General features: G+C 36.7%; 1 protein-coding gene across 17 annotated transcripts in view; it reads left to right on the top strand.

Annotated features, from left to right (window-relative positions):
• Positions 1-19,308, top strand: part of EPB41L2 (erythrocyte membrane protein band 4.1 like 2) — a 205,661-nt gene that overhangs the window by 78,748 nt on the left and 107,605 nt on the right. For all 17 annotated transcript variants that reach the window (XM_073219613.1, XM_073219614.1, XM_073219617.1 and 14 more), the window contains 2 exons: positions 8,223-8,706; positions 11,683-11,895. In XM_073219613.1, the coding sequence (XP_073075714.1) occupies positions 8,239-8,706; positions 11,683-11,895 (681 nt within the window). In that variant the 5' untranslated portion in view covers positions 8,223-8,238. Of the gene's footprint in view, positions 1-8,222; positions 8,707-11,682; positions 11,896-19,308 lie in introns of those variants that run through there.

Genomic DNA, 19,308 nt, shown 5'->3' with positions numbered 1-19,308 from the left:
CCTGGGTGTTACTGAATTGGACATTATTGAAAGTTGTGCCTTGATTTTCATATAGCTCCCTCTCCAGTATATGAAGAATGGAAATCTTTTATACTTTGATGAACTTTAAGATTTGTTTTGTTTCATTCTTATTTAGAGTTGTTGGAATAAAGAATTAATGACTTACCTAACTAATCTTAACTCAGATACTAGGCTTTTAAAAATTCAGCATCTGGAGAAAATGGAACGTTTTGACAACCATGGTCCTCAGGCGGGAGGGTCATAAAGCCCAGGGGAGACAGTTCTGGGTGCGCTTCTGGTTTCCAGGGCTTATCCTCTGCTGCTTGCCTCAGAATATGCAGCGGCTAGTAGAGGCTGCAAGGAACTGAAACCCCTAGCTCAATTGTTTGAACAAGGGGGTAGGATGTTATCTCATGTAACAGGAAGCTCAAGCTTGGGACTCGGGGCTGGTCCTCTTCTCTGGAATTCTCTTGCCACTGCCCTCGACTAGCTGTCACTTTGTCTTCAGGCTTCCTCCTTCCCTTCATGGATTTTCAAGGTGGCAACAGCATTTCCAGGAGTCATGTCTCAGACACAGAAGAGAGACCTCTAACTTGTGGCCCGTTTTAAAGAGAGGAATCTTTTCCGGGAGCCCACTAACAGGCTTCCTGCATGTCTCCTTGGCACAGGGCGGAGGACTACATGATTGCCCTAGACCAGTAGATGATTGCCTTGGGGCCTGGCCTGGAACCAGCCTCCACTGGCATGCATGTGGAGGGCGAGAAAAGCTGAGCAAAATTTGGGTTCTCTTTAAAAAGGAGAAAGGGTGGAGGAAATACATGGTCTGAATGTAATCCGATCCTGCCTAGACTTGAACTAGCAAAAGGCAACAGTTCATATCTTTTGTATATGTGGGTTTAATTTAAACCAGATGCTAGCTTATATCTTTATAGAAATAGTTCTGTCTCTCTTATAGGTTCTTCTTATGCCTTTAAGAAGAATCAAACGATATAGGGTATTATTAAGGTAACTAGGGTGGACAACATTGGATTATTAAAAAAAAAACAACTTTGTTTAGCCTCACCATATAGGTATTTTAAACTAACCAGTGGTCCCTTTGAAATATAGTTGTACTTTAAATGTGGGACATTATTTTTTAGACCTGCCACTTGAGAAAAATAAACCTACCAAGGAGAAGAATGACTTGCAGTCTGCTTTGAGTCAGCCTGTTTTTGTTACTCCTTCTCAGTCTCCAGGCCAGGCTTTCTTTTTTCTCTTTCCTCCTTCTCTTTTCCCTCCTCCCCTCCTTTTACATGTTGGATATATTTGGAAAGCATCACTCTTATTATTTCCTAAGTAGAGTTAGGTGCCTGCTGAATCATTCCTATATTGGGATTGCTGTTTTATTTTTCTCACATTTGATGCTTCAAGGGAAGGTAATGGGATATTAAAATACCTCTTGGGCTCTAGGCCATTTGGGGAGATACACATAAGTGATTCTGGGTATCAGAAAGTTGTTCGACAGATCCTTTGCCCAGTCACAATGGATGAAAACAAGTTTTGGCAGACCTAGGAGGTGACCGAATAGGAACTTTGCACACATTATCAATACTATTGTTATTTTTGCATGATTTTCTTTCCCAAATTTCAAAGGAAAGCCTCTCTTCATCCTCATCATCATTTTGAAGCTAAGAGGTACATGCTTTCTCATTTTGTAAATCTTGATTCCCCTAACTAGTGGATGGAGCTCTGTTGGTAGAAATTAAAGGCCTCCTGTTGCTCTGACCTCAGCTGAGGATAAGAGTCCCTCAGCGACCAGCAGCACCCTCTCTGCTCCCTACACGGGAATTTGTTAGGGCAGCCCTGGTTCTCTCAAGGTTTTAAGGAAACATTTGGACCCAATTTAGCATGAACTCCTTGCTCAGAGCTCTTTGTATAAGTATCTAGAGTTGTGTATCTGTGCTCTTCTTGCTGTAGGTCTTGGTTAAGGGCCAGTGTTCTCAGTAGCATACTGTTAAGTGGTAGGTAGTTCAGACTAGTGATAGAGACAGCACCTTGGAATTTACCTCCATTTTTAAACTTATGATAAAAGAATGGTTTTGCATAACACAGCTCCTTACCTAGTCAGTGCTGATCCTCCATTGGTGATGGTTTCTGCATTGTCACCTGTTAAATGATGCCTGCTTTTCTTCATGGAGCAGTTACCATAATGACCACTTTATCAACCCAGATGGAGCATGCCAACATGTAATCGTGTCAAAACCACATGCTTGTGTAATGGGCCCCTGTTCATAGTAATGTTCTTTTTGGTTGCTGATAACTGAAACAGTCTTTACTTTATATGTTATATAACTGTACTAATGGTGGATTTTAGGTATTTGTAATTAAAGCTTAATGGAATGAGCATTGCTGGAATTTAGCAAACCATAGTTCTGCTTTTGGCTTCATGCATCTAACTTTGTGATCTCAGGCAAATCTAATCTCTCTGAGCCTCAGTTTCCTTGTTCATGAGATAAAATGGTAAGTTGATAAGATAAAAAGATACATGATTTCACAATACTCATTCAGTAAATATCCAGAGCCTCTTACATGCCAATCTAAATGCTGGGAGAATAGTAGTAAAGAAAAAGATTCCAGTTTCATGGGGCTTCCGTTTTAGTGGAAGGGCTTGGGTTCCACTGTAGGAATTTTCATTTTAGTGGGTGATGGAGTTTCAAGGCTTAGCCACATTTCAGATTCTGAGAGTACAGGTCATGATAATTATGGTGAATGGACATGCTGTTATCATGTTTTCTTGATGGTAATTTGTTCAAGAAACCATTTTACCAACAAAGAAGGTAGTGTTGAGGTTTGAGGTATTTTGATCTTGACACTATTTTAAGAACTACTTATTTACATATAGTTATATTCACCCTTATTATTATTCACAGTCGGACCAAACATTTCCATTGTTTTTTATTTGGATGGGCAAATAAAAAAAAGTTCCATTTGGATGGACAACATTGATCAGCTTTAAGGTTCTTAAAAGTGTTGGGAATGCAGTAGTGGCTGAGGGAGGGTTACTCTCTGAGGTGTAATGGTCAGGTTTATCTGTGCTCTTTGCATTAGCACCTTGTCTTCAGATTCTGTCCATCAGCTCACTTGTGATTCTGTGGCCAAGTAATAACCTTCAAATATGATTTTCTATGTGTTGGGGACTCAAATAAGAAATTTCTTATTTGGGAAGGGGCAGGGCTAATTACAGTGAATCACAGAATAAATTCATGTTGTTCTGTAGTCATTTTCACAAACGGATGTGAATCTTCTTTGAGGACTGAGCCAAGGGCTCTGGTTGATTTGATCATTAGTAAACAATGAAGCTGTGATTGCTTCATGAAATGCAGGTGACAAACGTGTAAACAGCTGTGTAGTCCCCCAGGTAGCCCTGGACAAGTCCCTTAACTTTTAGTCTTCAGTGTGTTATCTGCAAAATGGTGGGAATAACTATTCTGTAGGATGTTTTGACGATTAGTAATTATGTGCACGATGTCTGACACAGTAAGCAGTGAGTAATAACTGTTAATGATTACAACACAAACATTAATGCATTTAACACAGTAGTGTAAGCTTTAGTTTTATATTTCATTTGTTCTGAAATATTTTGACCAAAAATTAACTTTAGTTGACTTATCTCCAGATTACTTCTCACAGCCTAAGTTGTTAGAGAGCTGCCAATTATCTGGTTAACTTGGACACATAAGAGATATTCTTATTTTAATTTTTGCCAGGGTATTGATTCAACTCTCAAAATGTAATTAGAGAGTATATGCTAAAAATCAACTCTGCACATTTCATGATTAATGTAAATTACATCTACTTAAGGGGTTCATAGAAAATGGTAATTTAAGGAAAAAAACTTTTTTGTGCAACATGGAGCCAATTCAGGTACTCATAAGGGTCTTACTGGAAGACATTATTTTGAATTTTAAATGTCTAATAGTGGTACCACCACTGTGAAAAACAGTATGGAGATTTCTCAAAAGATTAAAAACAAGTACCATATAATCCAATAATTCCATATCTGGGTATTTATCCAAAGAAAATGAAAACACTAACTCAAAAAGATATATGTATCCATGTTCATTGCAGCATTATTTACATTGTCCAGCTATGGAAGTAGCCTGAATGTATTGATGGGTGAATGGGCAAAGAAATCTGTGATATAGATTTATAATGGAAATATTATTTAGCTATAAAAGTGAATGAAATATTGACATTTCTGACAACATGGGTGGACCTCAAGAGAATTATGCTAAGTGAAATAAGTCATGCAGAGAAAGACAAATACTGCATGGTCTCTCTTATATGGTATCTTAAATAATAAGAACCACAACCAACTCATAGATAAGAGAAGAGATTGGTAGTTGTCAGAGGTGGGGGTGAGTGGTGGGGGAAATGGGAGAGCTGTTTGTGTATGTTTTACAGTTTAAGTAGAGAAAAACAGCAACTTAGAATAGAGTTGCCATTCGTAAAGCTATTTACCTGGGCTTTCATCTTAGATCTTAGGAGGAAAAAGCTCAGTAATAATATTGAGCTTTTTTCTTGATAGGAAAGAAGGTTGATATAATGACTTTACAACATATGTTTGCCTTACCTCTTCCTAAATTTCCAAACATGGATAGAATTATAAATTTAAAAAAATATCTAAGGATGAGAAGTAAGACTGGACATGTACATGTTACAGTTACCTAACTATTCCCTGTTTTGTAGCATTTCAAGGACAGTATTGCCCCTGATCCCTCTGTCTCACTATGTATTTCTTTTCCTCATGCCTTTTCTTACTGACTCTTAAATATTGGTGGTGATAAGAGCTCTTATCAGGACCCTCTGATCTCGAACCGCACATTTCTTTAGGTGATGTCAGTGTCTCCTGTGCTTTTAGCTGTCACTCAGATGGGACAACTCCCAAATGTGCACCTCTCCTGCCTACACTCTGCCTGCTTTCGAGACTTGTGTGTCAAGTGGCCAACTAGACACCTCCACAAACTTCTCAATTGCAATGAATTCAGAATTTGAGTTTTATTGTCTCAACCAGACCCTCTTTTCCTCATGTTCCCTATTTCCATGGCTAGTTCTGCCTTCTCTCTAGTCTCCCATGACCTGGGACTTTTTCTTGATTCTTTCTTTTTTTTGATTTGCCATATTCAGCGTGGACACCATGTCATGTCCAGTCTACTTCTTTACCATTAGATTCATTTTTTACCCCCTGTCTTAATGCTTCTGCCTTAGTACAGAGCATCATCTTCTCATGCCGGGATTACTGGAGCAGCCGCTTGCACGTCTATTTCAGTCTCTTCTCTTCAACCTGTACTTCACAGCCAGATTGGACTATGTGAAATGTGAATCTAATTATATTACTCCTCTACTTAAAGTGCTTGTATGACTTCTCATTGCCTTTAAATAATCCTCCAGACCTTTCTTAGCATAATACACAAAACCTTTCACGTTCTGTTTTGTGCTTGCTCATCATTACTAATTCACCTCCCTCCTTCCCTCCTATTCCCACTCACAAGCCCCTGCTTCAGTTGTACAGTGCATTTTTTGTTCAGTACTTGGGGTTTCCTATTGAAAGAATATTCTCACATTTCCACTCTTCCCTGTGCCTGGCACATGCCTACTATCTGGCTCCCTTGCTTGAACAATGAGGGCTCATCATTTTAAAGCAACTCAGGTGTCAGCTTCTGCAGAAAGACTGCCTAATGGCTCCTCCTCTCCTAATCTGGTGAAGTTTCATGTACTTTTTAAGCAACATGCTCTTGACTTGTCTGTACTGCCCACTCCTCAGCTCCTTGCAGGCAGTCTCTTCATGTGCTCAGTACTTGGCCCATTGTAGGTGTCCGTTAAATTTAGGCTGACTGACTGACTGAATGTTTTTATCTTTGCATATTAGAAATGAACATTTTAAAAAATATTTTTTATCATTGAGATATTACCCTTTTAAAGGTTACAATTCAGGGGTTTTAAGTATGTTCACAAGGTTGTGCAACAATCACCACTGTCTACTTCTGGGACGTTTACATTACGCCAAAAAGAAACCCTGTACCCATTAGCAGTTGCTCCCTATTCTCCTCTCCTTCCAGCCCTTTGTTACCACATATCTACTTTGTTTCTTTGGATTTGCCTTTTCTGGAATCTTATAAATGGTATCATACAACAGATTAGACTTTTGAACCTGGCTTTTTTCACCTAGCACAGTGTTTCCAAGGTTTGGATGTGGCGGCGTGTTATCAGTACTTCAGTCCTTTTTGTGACTTCACAATATCCTCTTGTGTGCACATAGCACATTGGTTTATCCATTCAGTGGTGGCTGGGCATTTGGGTTTCTTCCATTCTTGGATTATTATGAATAATGCTGTTAGGAATGTTCACTGACAAGTGTTTTTGTGAACATATGTTTTTGTTTCTCTTGGGCATATACCTGGGAGTGGAATTGCTGGTTAGAATGGTAATATATGTTTAACTTTCTGAGAAACTGCCAAACTGTTCTCCAAAGTGGCTGCACCATTTTATGTTCTTGCCAGAACTGTTTGAGAGTTCCAAGTTTTCCATGTGCTCACCAGTACCTGTTACCATCTGTCTTGATTATAGCCAGCTAGCATAGATGAAGTGGCATGTCACTGTGGTTTGATTTGCATTTTCCTAATTTCCTAACACTGATGGTGTTCAGCATCTTTTCAAGTGCTTGTGGCCATCTGTATATCTTCTTTGGATAAGTGTCTACTCAAATCTTTTGCCCTTTTGAAGTTGGTTTTTTTTTTTACTGTTAATTTGTAAGAATTTTTAAAAATGTATTTTGGATACTAGCATCTTTAACAGGTACATGGTTTGTAAAAATGATGGTGAAACTATTTTAAGAAACAAGTATAATACTGATACATGCTACAGCATGGATGAACCTTGAAAACATTAATCTAAGTGAAAATGCTACATGTATAGTTTCATTTATTTGCAATGCCCAGATAGGCAAATCCATAGACTGAAAGTACACTTAGTGGTTGCCAGAGGTTGGGAGGAAGGGAGACTAGAGAGTAACTATTCATGGAAGCAGTGTTTCTTTTTGCAATGATGAAAATGTTCTCAAAAATAAGTTATGTTTAATTAGAAAACATTCTCATATTAGGTAGTGGTGATAGTTGCAAAATCTTGTGAATATAGTCAAAGCCATTAACTGTACACTTTAAAATGGTGAGTTTTATGGTATGTGAGTTATATCTCAAAGAAATGTACTGTGTGTTTTGAGCTCTCCAACTTTGTACCACTTTTGAAGATAGCTGGGAAATTATGCTTTTGGCCAGGCCTCTGAGCACTTTTATCACTGGCAAGAGAGGAGAGAGTGTGCTGTCTCTGCCATTCCTCCCTGTTGTTTTTTTTGTCAGTATTGCTGATATATTTTGAAAGTCCCTCTTTGCTTGTGTAAAATTTAAACAACCAATTACTTTCAAATTTGTTTTCATTAGCTGTGATAGGATCAATCATTACATGCATTCTTTTTCCATCCTCCCATGTCTTCATTTGATTCAGATTAGGGGCCCCTAGACACTCTTTTTATAATCCTACATACAAGGAAAACTGTGTTTGAGGTTGGGTGGTGGTGGAAGGTTTGGAGTTTGAATTATCATTTGAATACCTTTCCCAGAAGACTTAACTTTTGCATTGGAATAATGATGGTGAATTATAGGATTTAATATTGGAACAAAAAGAATACATTTCTGCTCCAGGTTTAAATCTCTCACTGTGAAGCCCCCAACATTTAAAATTCATTTCCATAACCCCTAATTTTAGTTTTGACATATGCAGCTGTGAAGTGTAGCTCAGTACTTTATAACATTATCAGTACCATTTCATATAATAGGATAACAACTATAGAGGAAAGCTATTTACCTTAAAAAAATGGCTTTTTGGGGGGCGAATTTTTTGTTAATAGCTATAAAACCCAATAAAAGCAAGCACTCTCTCTAGAGCTCTTGGTGATTTTAAGTTCCATCTATACAGCTGTTGTGACGTCAGTGTTGGTTTTTAGATTTGTTAGAGAATTCTCAAAGATGGAGTAGTAATCTCCTTTTTTCTCTTGTGCTTAAGAACCTTCTTTCTCTCCCTGTTTTCTCCCCATCATCTTTCCCACCCTTCCTTACCCTGCTCTTTGCCTCCAAACTAAACCTGGGAGAGTTTGTGAAGTAACATTTTGCGAATTCTGTTCTGTTTAGAGCGCAAGCTGTGACCATGACTACTGAAGTAGGTTCTGCACCCGAAGTTAAGGAGGAATCTGACCAGTTAGGAGCAGAAGCAACCAAGGAGGACCCCGACGAAGTGGTGGAAAATCAGCAGAATCAGTCATCTGGTCCAGAGGAGGAAAAAGGTTCCCAGTCATCTCCTACAGCTGAAAGCCAAAATAGTTCACGCCGCCGCAAGAGAGAGAAGGATCCATCTGAGAGCAGGGGTATATCTCGGTTCATACCCCCATGGCTCAAGAAACAAAAGTCCTACAACTTAGTCTTGGCCAAAGATGGAGGAGATAGAAAAGAGCCTACCCAAGCTGCTGTGGAAGAACAGATTTTAGGTAAAGAGGAATCTCTTCCTGCTGAAGAAAGGCAGGCCAAGGGTGATGCTGAAGAAATAGCTCAGAGAAAACAAGAGGTTAAGGTTGATGTCAAAGAAGAGAAACCTTTGGTGAGCGGTCCTGAGACACAGGTAGGTTCAAGAAGTGATTGTCTGGAAATGAAAGCTTGATGGCATAACCACGTACCAGAAAGGATTTGTTTCGAATCATTCCTGGAGTTCTTTTGTTAAGATAGTACTTCAGCTTACTATATCTGGAATGTGGGTCTTGGATGGTCTGCCCAGCCTTCTCTTGTTACTTCTTTTAAAACCCTCCAAAATAATAAGACAAAGCAAAAAATCTATATATGCAAACCGTAAAAAAAAAAAGTTGTTTCTTTTAAACAGATACTCTCAGAATTCTGCCTCCTCCTCTTTTAAATAGTATGTACTTGTTTTTTTTCCCCCAAGACAAAAGAATTTAATAAGAGTGGTATTGTTTTACATTTTTTGCAAAGCTCTTTACTCTCTAGCATAATGGAAGACAACTGGGTTTTCATATATACTTTTGTATCCAGTCTGTTGTGATATGTTATTTTGGCTGAAATATATAAAGAAAATCTAGCCTCATAAAGATAGTTGGAATAGGGAGGAGTATTTTAATAGCCTTTTCAGATAATTATAGATGTCTTTCTTTGTTATACTGCACCAAAACTGGACAAGTAGTGATTTCTTAAAGTTACAGTGTGGAAACTGAAACCACATAAATGAACTACTTGTACCCTGCTACATTCATGTATTGGTCTATTTTGCATTATGCATGGGTTTTTTACCCACTCATGATTTTGTTACATCATACATTGGTCATTTTGAAAACAGTGACTTACTTAATTTGAGGATCTTAATAATATAATAGTGTTGACATTTGTTCATATCACCAAAGAGCTTATCAAAAAAGTTTTAAGTACTGAAAAGCTACCAATCTCATAGTAGCAGATATGTTTTCCTATTTTTTTTTCTTAAAAGCTCAAATATTTGGCAACAAATACTGTTAGTTGTTTTTCTTGAAGTGTCATCTCACTTCATTTTAAATAAAATGTTCTTTTATATACCCATATTTGAGCCACTGTATTTTTTGTCTGTAAGTCATTTTTTCAGATGGTGTTCCATGAAAAAAGTGGCCAGTTGAGCTTGCAACTCAAACAGTTGCATAAGTGCTTCCTCTCATGACAACCTTCACAGTTCAGTGTGCAGCAGCAGTACTTTATGGGTTCTTCCCATCCCATGATACAGAATACTAAAGAGATGTGTACTCTAAATTTAGTAGAAATTTAAAAACGTAATAACTTTTATCACTTCATATCAAGAACATTTTAAGTAAAATGGCCTTTTTTATTTTTGGGTCAATGCAAGCGAATGGGGTGAACCAAGTCAATGATAGTTTAATGTTACTTGCCTTGAATAATGCTAATAAAGTGACAGCAGTTTACTCACCACTTTTTTTTCAAAATGTTAAATGAATCAGGTTTTGTTTTAATTTTTTTTGTACATGTCTTAGTATTACTGTGAAAGTAGTTAAAATTTTTTTTTTTAATTTTCCTTATTTTTTGATTAAGGTATCATTGATACACAATCTTATGAAGGTTTCACATGAGCAACATTGTGGTTACTACATTCACCCCTATTATCAAGTCACCGCCTCATACCCCATTACAGTTACTGTCTATCAGCATAGTAAGATGCTATGGAGTCACTACTTGTCTTCTCTGTGCCACACTGCCTTCCCCGTGACCCCCTCTACATTATATGCTAATCATAATACCCCTTAATCCTCTTCTCCCTTCCCACCCACCTTCCCCACCTCCTTTCCCTTTGGTAACTGCTAGTCCCTTCTTGGGGTCTGTCAGTCTGCTGCTGTTTTGTTATTTCAGTTTTGCTTTGTTGATATGCTCCACATATGAGTGAAATCATTTGGTACTTGTCTTTCTCTACCTGGCTTATTTCACTGAGCATAATACCCTCTAGCTCCATCCATGTTGTTGCACATGGTAGGATTTGTTTTCTTCTTATGGCTGAATAATATTCCATTGTGTATATGTACCACCTCTTCTTTATCCATTCATCTACTGATGGACACTTAGGTTGCTTCCATATCTTGGCTATTATAAATAGTGCTGCAATAAACATAGGGGAGCACATGTCTTTTTGAATCAGGGATCTTGTTTACTATGGGTAAATTCCTGGGAGTGGAATTCCTGGGTCAAATGGTATTTCCATTTTTAGTTTTTTGAGGAACCTCCATGTCGCTTTCTACAATGGTTGAACTAATTTACATTCCCTCCATCAATATAGGAGCGTTCCCCTTTCTCTGCATCCTTGTCAGCATTTGTTGTTCCTTGATTTTGGATGTTGGCCATTCTAACTAGTGTGAGGTGGTCTCTCATTGCAGTTTTAATTTGCATTTCTCTGATGATTAGTGATGTGGAGCATCTTTTCATGTGCCTGTTGACCATCTGAATTTCTTTTTTAGAAAACTGTTCAGATCCTCTACCCATTTTTTAATTAGGTTATTTGCTTTTTGGGTGTTGAGGCATGTGAGTTCTTTATATATTTTGGATGTTAGCCCCTTATCGGATATGTCATTTATGAATATATTCTCCCATACTGTAGGATGCGTTTCTGTTCTGCTGATGGTGTCCATTGCTGTACAGAATATAGTATGTACTTTTATACCTCTTTGATTTGATTTATTTAAGTCTTTAGGAAGTAGGAGGAAGTACATTTCTGTGTGTGTGCAAGTCAGTTACCTAATGTAGCCTAGGTTTTGCCGTGGTATGAGATTATAACTGGAAATTTTATTATTGAAATGATATTTAAATTGTGGTTACAGGATATAGCTTATTAATTGAATGCTGAAATTACCAAATTGGCAACATGAGAAAGGTTGCAGTGGATTTGGGGGAAAGAAGATATGGGAAATATCTTTTCTCACAGAATTTTGAAGTTTTTAAAAGTCTTAGGCCTACAGTGTTTTAACAATCACAGTTCTTACTAAAAATTTTCCTTTTAATATGTTGTCTTCTGCAAATTGGTTAACTTCAGTATGAACTTAATTTTTTTCATCAATAGCCTGTTGAAGAACTAAGTGAGGAGAAAGAAGAAGAGAAGGTAAACGAAATACAGGAAGACAAATCAGAGGAAGTAGCAAAAAGGGAGACAAAGGAAGTACAGACCAATGAGCTACAAGCTGTGAAGCCCTCTCAAAAAACTGCCAAGAAGACCAAGACTGTCCCGTGTAAAGTGACCCTCCTCGATGGCACTGAGTACAGCTGTGACCTGGAGGTGAGGCAGGACTGATCGGAGAGCTGTCTGTGTGGGGGAAACAGCACTAGCCTGTCGTTGTGGCATGGCACAGTGGACACAGTTTTGTGTTCCTATAAGCGGGTGTGTCAATTTTGCGCTAAATACAAGAAAACTTAGAAGAGGGTCATTGTTTCCATTACAGGTGATATTTTTTGACCCATGGGTGTAAGCAGGGCTGATGCTCTGCCTGTCTGCCCTGGTAATTTGACTGGCGTCTGTTCTGTATGGGCATTAAATAGTTTGAGTATTAGCTCTGTCTGTATATAAGGTGTTTCTTTTAAGGAGAAATGGTAGCACTAGGCTGATATTTCAGGCATGAAGTTTCAGCATTTTAATCCCACGTGTTTTTATCCTGAGAAAAATAATGACTTAAAATCTAGTTCATTTATTTAGTTTCTCTTAATTAAAAAACACTCATCATTTGCAAAGCAAATAATTTGTTAGCACCAATGTTGACTGAAGCCCATAAAATTTTTTTAAAGCACCTACACTTTTATAACTTATGTCAATCAAAAGAGTTTATTGCTTTCATAACTAAGTTACTTTCTTTAAAAGACATATACTAACACAGGTAATGTCTACAGAAGAAGTGTGTGAAGACCTCTGAATGGATTGCCTCATGTATTGCTTACATAAGAATCTATATGGGTAGGTGTTGTTATGGGTGTCTGTGTTGTTACGGTGCAGTATGTTAGATAACTAGAGAGGTTCAGTAGCTTGCCCAGAATTTCACAGCTACTTAGTGGCTGAGCCAGAATTCCTGTCCTGGCAGTTTGACTCTGGAGGTCTTGAACCTGACCACTGAACTACACTGCTTTATCTGCTACATATGGGACCGATCTTGCTCATTTAAAATAATAATAGTCTTTGATCTTCAAATCTATTGAATGTCAAAACCATTTTTTCCCTAATCTCTTTCACTCTTGTTTATTAAAAACTGAATTTATACTTTAACAACAATAAAAATATTCAGTGTGGTAAGATAGAAATCTTAGGTCTGTCTGTTTGAACAATAATTTATTATATGTTTCAGTATGTATTGTAGTGCAAGGCGTGGAGGGTACTAAGATGAATGATTCATGGGTCCTTGCCTTTAATCTTCGTATTAGCTAAAATTTTATTCTACTCGTTTCCTTTACAGTTGTTCTGATATTTCAGTTATTTCAAGAAGAGAAGTGACAATAGAAAATGAAAAAATTCCTAAAGTTTTGTGTGTGGTGCGTGTGTGAGAGAGAGAGAAAGAAGCTGATACTTGTGTGTCTCAGGAGTGAGGTGGGGGCAATAAAGAAAACAAAAGAATGGTGTTTTGAGTTTGATTTACAGTGTATTTTACCACATGTCCATTGTTTTTCCTTCCTATCCTAGAAGTTAGAGAGTCGATTTTGAGAACCAACTTGATGATTACTTGTTATGTGAGCTTGAGTCCTTTACTTTGCCTCTGTGGGCCACACTGATGCCCAGGAACTGACTTCAGCTATAGGACATAGGCTTACTTAGATAATCTAGAAGGCTGCTGTCATCTCTAGAGTTCTTTATATCACCAAGCCTCAAGATTGATCAGTGTGCTTTATGGTTTAAAACTCTTTCTGTTCCCTATCTTTTTAAAAACCACAATATATTTAAAACCTACAAAAAATAAAATAATAAAAGAGACATATTTATCATAAAAATTTTAATCAGATATTACCATTTTGCAATGTGCTTTAGATTTTTTTAAAGGACATACAACATTAAAGCCATTGCTAAAGACTCCTTCCCATCTCCTCTCTTGCTCTGCATGTATCTTTTTATGTTTAAATCTACCTTATTCATTGTAACTGCTGTATAGTATTCCTTTGAATGACTGAACCAGTTTATCCATTTCCTTCCCGAGGGATGGTTGATTTCTTTATATAGTATAATAATCACTGCTTCAGTGAACATTACACATTTCCATGTTGTGTAAGAATTCTTTCAGGGTAGACACCTAGTAGTGGAGTTATTAGGTTAATAAGATGCAGTTTTACATCTTCATTTTTCCCAGATACTGCCAAAGTAATCTCCAAGGTGCTTGTGCCAATTTAAATTCCAACCAGCAACTACTAAATTTAATTTTTCCGCATTGTCTACAGCACTTCTTACTATCAGACTTAACTAATTTTGACCAAGTCATATGGATATGAAATAACATCTCAATATTTTGATTTGCATTTATTTCATCACTGTCAACTTTCACCAGGTTGTGCTGCAGTAACAACCTCCAAATCTTCTGGACTTACAGTAACAGTGGTTTATTCCTTGCTCATGTTACATTCCCTTGGTGGGTTGGCTCTGGTTCTGTCCATGTCTTCTTGATTCTTGGACCAAGACTGAAGGTTGAAAGTGTAACCTCTACATGGAACATGCTGGTCTCACAATAGAGGGAAAAGGAAACACAACAGAACCCGCTGTGGCTCCTGAATCTTCTGCTTGCAAGTGGTACATATCACTCTTCACCTATATCTCACTCACCAAGCAAGTCACATGGTGAAGGCTGAAGATCGTATACTAGGTGGGCAGGTATGATCCTCACAGGAAGAAGGTGGTAAATAATTGAAAACATGGAGATAGTATTACAGTTTACAACTCAGGAAGCAGAGCATCTTTTTATAAGTTCTATGTAGATTTCTTGGATTGTACTAGGATTTTTAAAAATAGATATTCTTTCTCAGATTAAGGCTATTTTCTTAGACTGAAACTAGGAAAGCTTCAAGATTGGTTGGTGATGATGAATAGGTGGTGAATTTTATCAAATGTATTTTCTACATCAATTGAGAGGATCCTGTGCTTTTGTACATCTGTTAATGTGATTTACATCACTGTTTTCTCATATTAAGATGTCTTTCAAAATTCCTACTATGAAACTCTGCTTTCTCAGGATGACTTGGCATTTGTTTTGTATTTTTTAATCTAGGATTTTTGCATATTAACCTTAATTCTCTTTTGTCAATTTGTCTTCATCAGATTTTGCTTATCTGCGTTATATACACTATCCTTAAAAAGTTGCTTCCCTCTTAATAGTCTCTGGAAAATCTTGGATAAATTAGGGATGAACTTTTCTTTGGATATCTAGTAGGACTTGCCTTTAAAACTGTCTTGGCGTTGCCTTTTTGTGGAAAGAGTATGGTTGGAAAGTAGGTTTTTTAAAAAAAAGCATTGATTTGATTCTCTTATAGTCTGTTTTTGTTTTTTCTTTGATTCAGTTTTAGTAATTAACATTTTCAGTGGAAAACTGTACATTTTATCTAACTGGACAAATCTATTGATTGACATAAAGTTTATTATATTTTCTCATTTTGTATATTTGATTTTGATTCCTTCATTTCTAGCGGTGTTTGCCTTTTTTTCCTTCAACATTAGTGCTATAGAGTTAGTATATTTTCAAAGAAACAACTTAGTTTTGTTTGTTGTTTCTTTTCTCTTCTGTTTTATAACATTTTATCCCCCTTTACTCTCTCTTTTTTCTTTAGAATTACCCTGTTCTTTTTCCAATTCCTGAGATGAGTATTAAAAAAACTTTAATGGCCCTGCTTTTCCCTTTAAGTACCTCTTGTTGAGTACATAAGTCTTGAACTTCACAGTGCTTTCCATTGCCACCTAGTTCTTAATAATTTCTCATCCTATTACAGGTCATTTTTGACTACTGAAGTTTTTATAAGTGTGTTTTTAAATGTCCATAGTCTGTATGTATTTATCTGTGAATATATGTGTGCATGTCTCATGGGAAGAGGGCATTTTTCTTTTGTTCAGATTTCCTGTTTTATTACACTGTGGTTAGAGTGTGACCTAAATAGAATATTCTGTTGTACTTGTTCAGGCTTACTTTGCAGGCTAATATTTAGTCAGTTTTTGTCATAGTTCTTTTTCAGTTTGGAAAAGCACGTTATCCTTTAATTGTTAGTACAGGTTTCCAGATCTGTCCTCTTGATCAGACTTAGTAAATTATGGGGTTATGTTGTCTATATCTTCATTAATTGTTGAACTGGTTAGTTTATCAACTGAGAGAGAGTTGTGTTGAAATTTCTCCTTGTAATTGTTGATTTTGTAATTTCTTTTTGTATTTCTGTAAATTTATGCTTTCTAAAATTTAAGGCTAGATTATTACATGCACACATATGCAGAATTATATGTTCTTGGTCTCCCCCCACTCAGCCTTAAACCTCATATAGTACCTTAAAATTTGTTGTATTTGGTATTAATATTACTGTACTGGCTTTATTTAGGTTAGTATTTGCTGGAATATTTTCTTCCATTTGTTTGCTTTTAAGCATTGTGTTTTTATGTCTTTAACTAGATGTTTTAAAATCCCATTTGAGGATTCTGTCTTTTAACTGATAAATTTAGGCCATTTATTTTATGTAATTACTGATACAGGTGACCATATTATACCATCTAATTTTGGGTTGTCTGTTATTTGTTTACTTGAATTTATTTCCTTTTTTCTCCTTACTGATGCTCTTATGAATGATCTTTAAGTCTTCTACAGACATAGTTGACTTTATTAAGTCTAGTATTAACTGTGCCTATCCTCTTCTTTCTGCATCTTGTTTAGCTCTCATCATTTTTTGATGTTTGATCTCATTTTGAAATGGTACAAAATGAAGTAATTTCTTACCTGTATGACTACTCCCTCTTCTATGATTCTAATACTCATGGGGAATCAAGTTACTGTGTTGCTTGAAGCAGAACTGAGAAGTGTCCAAACTTAAAAGCAGCAGCTTAGTCCTTTAATTCGTGAAAACTTACATTGGTTGTAAAGCATAGAAGTCTTTATTTTTATGACTATATTCATTTATAGAAAGATTGTCTTTTCAGTTAATGGTAACTTAATATTCCATTAAGAATGAATTTCTAAAGATAGATAAATTTGATGTTTTTAATAGGTAAGTGTAAAATAAGTGTAGCATTTAAATGTTAGGTAAACCTTTTTTACCTTTCAAGAACAAAGCAAAACAATTTGAGTAGACTTTAGTGATGTGATCTCACAGCAGATTCTATGTACCAAGAGTTCACTGGAATTCTAGGCAGTTACTGACCATAAGCTGTAATTCATCCATGCCATATTATTTTAGAACAATCGAGATGTTATAAGTTGTATTCCCTATTTTGACTAATTTCTTTTTTATCCAATTCTCCTTCCCATTTTGGTTCCCTGGTTGTTGCATTAGTATCCTTAGTATGGGTCTGATACTCATCAGACATGCTGTTACTTCCTCCTCAGATGAGGAGCCCAGAGGGATAGCTCCATGTGGTTTGAGTGTGCTCATGCTTCCCACCCCAGAACTGGCTTAGACAGATGGGTGATAAGCGCGTGCTGCTGATCTGTGGGTTGGTGGCTTATACCGGAAATCTGTGTCTGAGGACTACTTGGGGAAGTTGTGGGAAACTAGCTATTGATGAGCTTGCAAGCACTCAAAGAGGATGAATACAATGTGGGAAGTAAATACTTTACTTCATTTGGTTTGGGAGATTAGATTTGTGAGATTAGATTTGTTTCCATCTGTTTACTGTTATTAAAGATTATGTCTATCATGAGTTTTTAGAAGCCTATGGTTATTTCTTTGGTTTCTGTATGTACCTGTGTCTAAATTTCAATTCCTCCTTTATATCATAGCATGCTCACTGAAGAGAGTTTAATTGTCTCCACTTACTGGCACCTTTAACAGTAGAGAGAAGCATGGCCTGTGCAGGAAGTCCCAAGGAGTTGAAATTACCTGACTTGTTGGGACCTTACAGGGTACAGTGAGGTTCTAGAAGTCCTCCAATGCCAGGAGGGGGAGCTTAAAACTGATCCCTAGAGCAAAAAGCTTCTTATGGAAGAGGTTGTAAAGTCATTGGTATATAAGACCTAGAAAGGTGAAGAATGCTATTTAGATTTTAGAGCATGGTAGTTAATTATATGGCTACAGTAATTTAAGGGGGACATTTTTATTCACCACATTGGTTAAGGTGTACATCAGTGGTCTTTATAGATACGATTTTATTAAAGTGACTAGAGCAGTGGGGAAGTTAGGCAGTTTCCTGTTTGTGTTACCTATCAGTATACCTTTAGTCAACAAGAACACCCCTTTAAAACCATTTAATATAAATGTTACTGTATTAACTGAATAGTTTTTTTTTTTAATCGAGAAACATAATTCTTGGGGATGTTTTTGTTCGTTTGGTGTCCTAATATCATCTCTGCTTCTTAAATTACTCCTTTAGAATAGATATCTATGTAGGTGGGTAGATAGATTGATCTCTGTATATATATCTATATCCCTTCTTCCTCCCCACTCCCCATACTTTTTATTGCTCCCTGTTTTTACCTTCTTCCTCCTGTGAACCATCTGAGCCTATTCTTTCTTGAGCTTCAGGAATTAAATGACTAAGACTGCCCAGGGAGCCAAAGCCACACTGGTTTCAAAAACTTACCATTTTTGAAGTCTGCATTCTTTTGAGGAAAGAGTATATGTTTCTATTAGGTGGATAAAAATGCCTCTCACATGTTTTATGTCAGCATTTATGAACATAAATTGGGTAATGGTGCATTTTTAGAGTATGATTATGATTAAGTAAAAAACAATATGGAAATGGCTTGACTATAACTGTTATTTTTGGCTTCTGTAACAATAGGCTTATTGCTAAGCCATGTATTAATTTTGACCCTAGGCCTCTGCAGTCTTCGTGCATTTGTTCTAAATCTCTGTGTGAAGTATTTTTTTCATTGTAGTCAATAAAAATTGCATTTTATGTCCATTTATCATCTATTGATAGTAAACTGAGGTCCCCAATGATTTTTTAGAAAAACTGAGGATTATTACATTTTTTATTGAAGAAACTATAATTTCAGTTCTTTGGTTGATCTGTTTTTATCCTATTGAGATATTTAATGGTGTGTGACAAGCTCCTTTGGTACCAGAATTTACATGTGAAGAACTTTGGAGAGTGTCCTGGATTCTTTAGGCTTGCTCCAGTGACCCAGCTATAGAACTTGTAATACTGCCGCTGAAGTCACTTACACATTATGTATTAAAACAGTGGGGTGGTTTCCTCTAAGGAAAAATACAGTAAGATTTAAGTTGAAGCCATGGATATAAAGTCAGATCTATGTTTACTTTTCTTCTGACTCTTTGGATGTCTTGGGGAAGTCACTTCCTTTTCTTTCTAATTCAGATTGCAAAGTCAGAATGAAAACTTAAGCTTCCTCTGTTTCTAAGATTGAGCTGGTTTCACTAGAGCTGGTAAGTCTGTATATATTTTTTTAAACTCTGAAAACAAATGTGAAAGCTCCTGCAAGACTTTGGAAGCAGTAGAGCTGCTCACATTTTCTTCTGGCATCTGAAAGTTGTTCCCACGTGTTGATTTTGTCTGAGAATTGAGGGTATTGTTTCT

The sequence above is a fragment of the Manis javanica genome, chromosome 13 (assembly GCF_040802235.1).
Source record: "Manis javanica isolate MJ-LG chromosome 13, MJ_LKY, whole genome shotgun sequence".
Taxonomy (NCBI): Eukaryota; Metazoa; Chordata; class Mammalia; order Pholidota; family Manidae; genus Manis; species Manis javanica.
The sequence above is the reverse complement of the archived record's forward strand: the minus strand, read 5'-3'. Positions and strand labels throughout refer to the sequence as shown.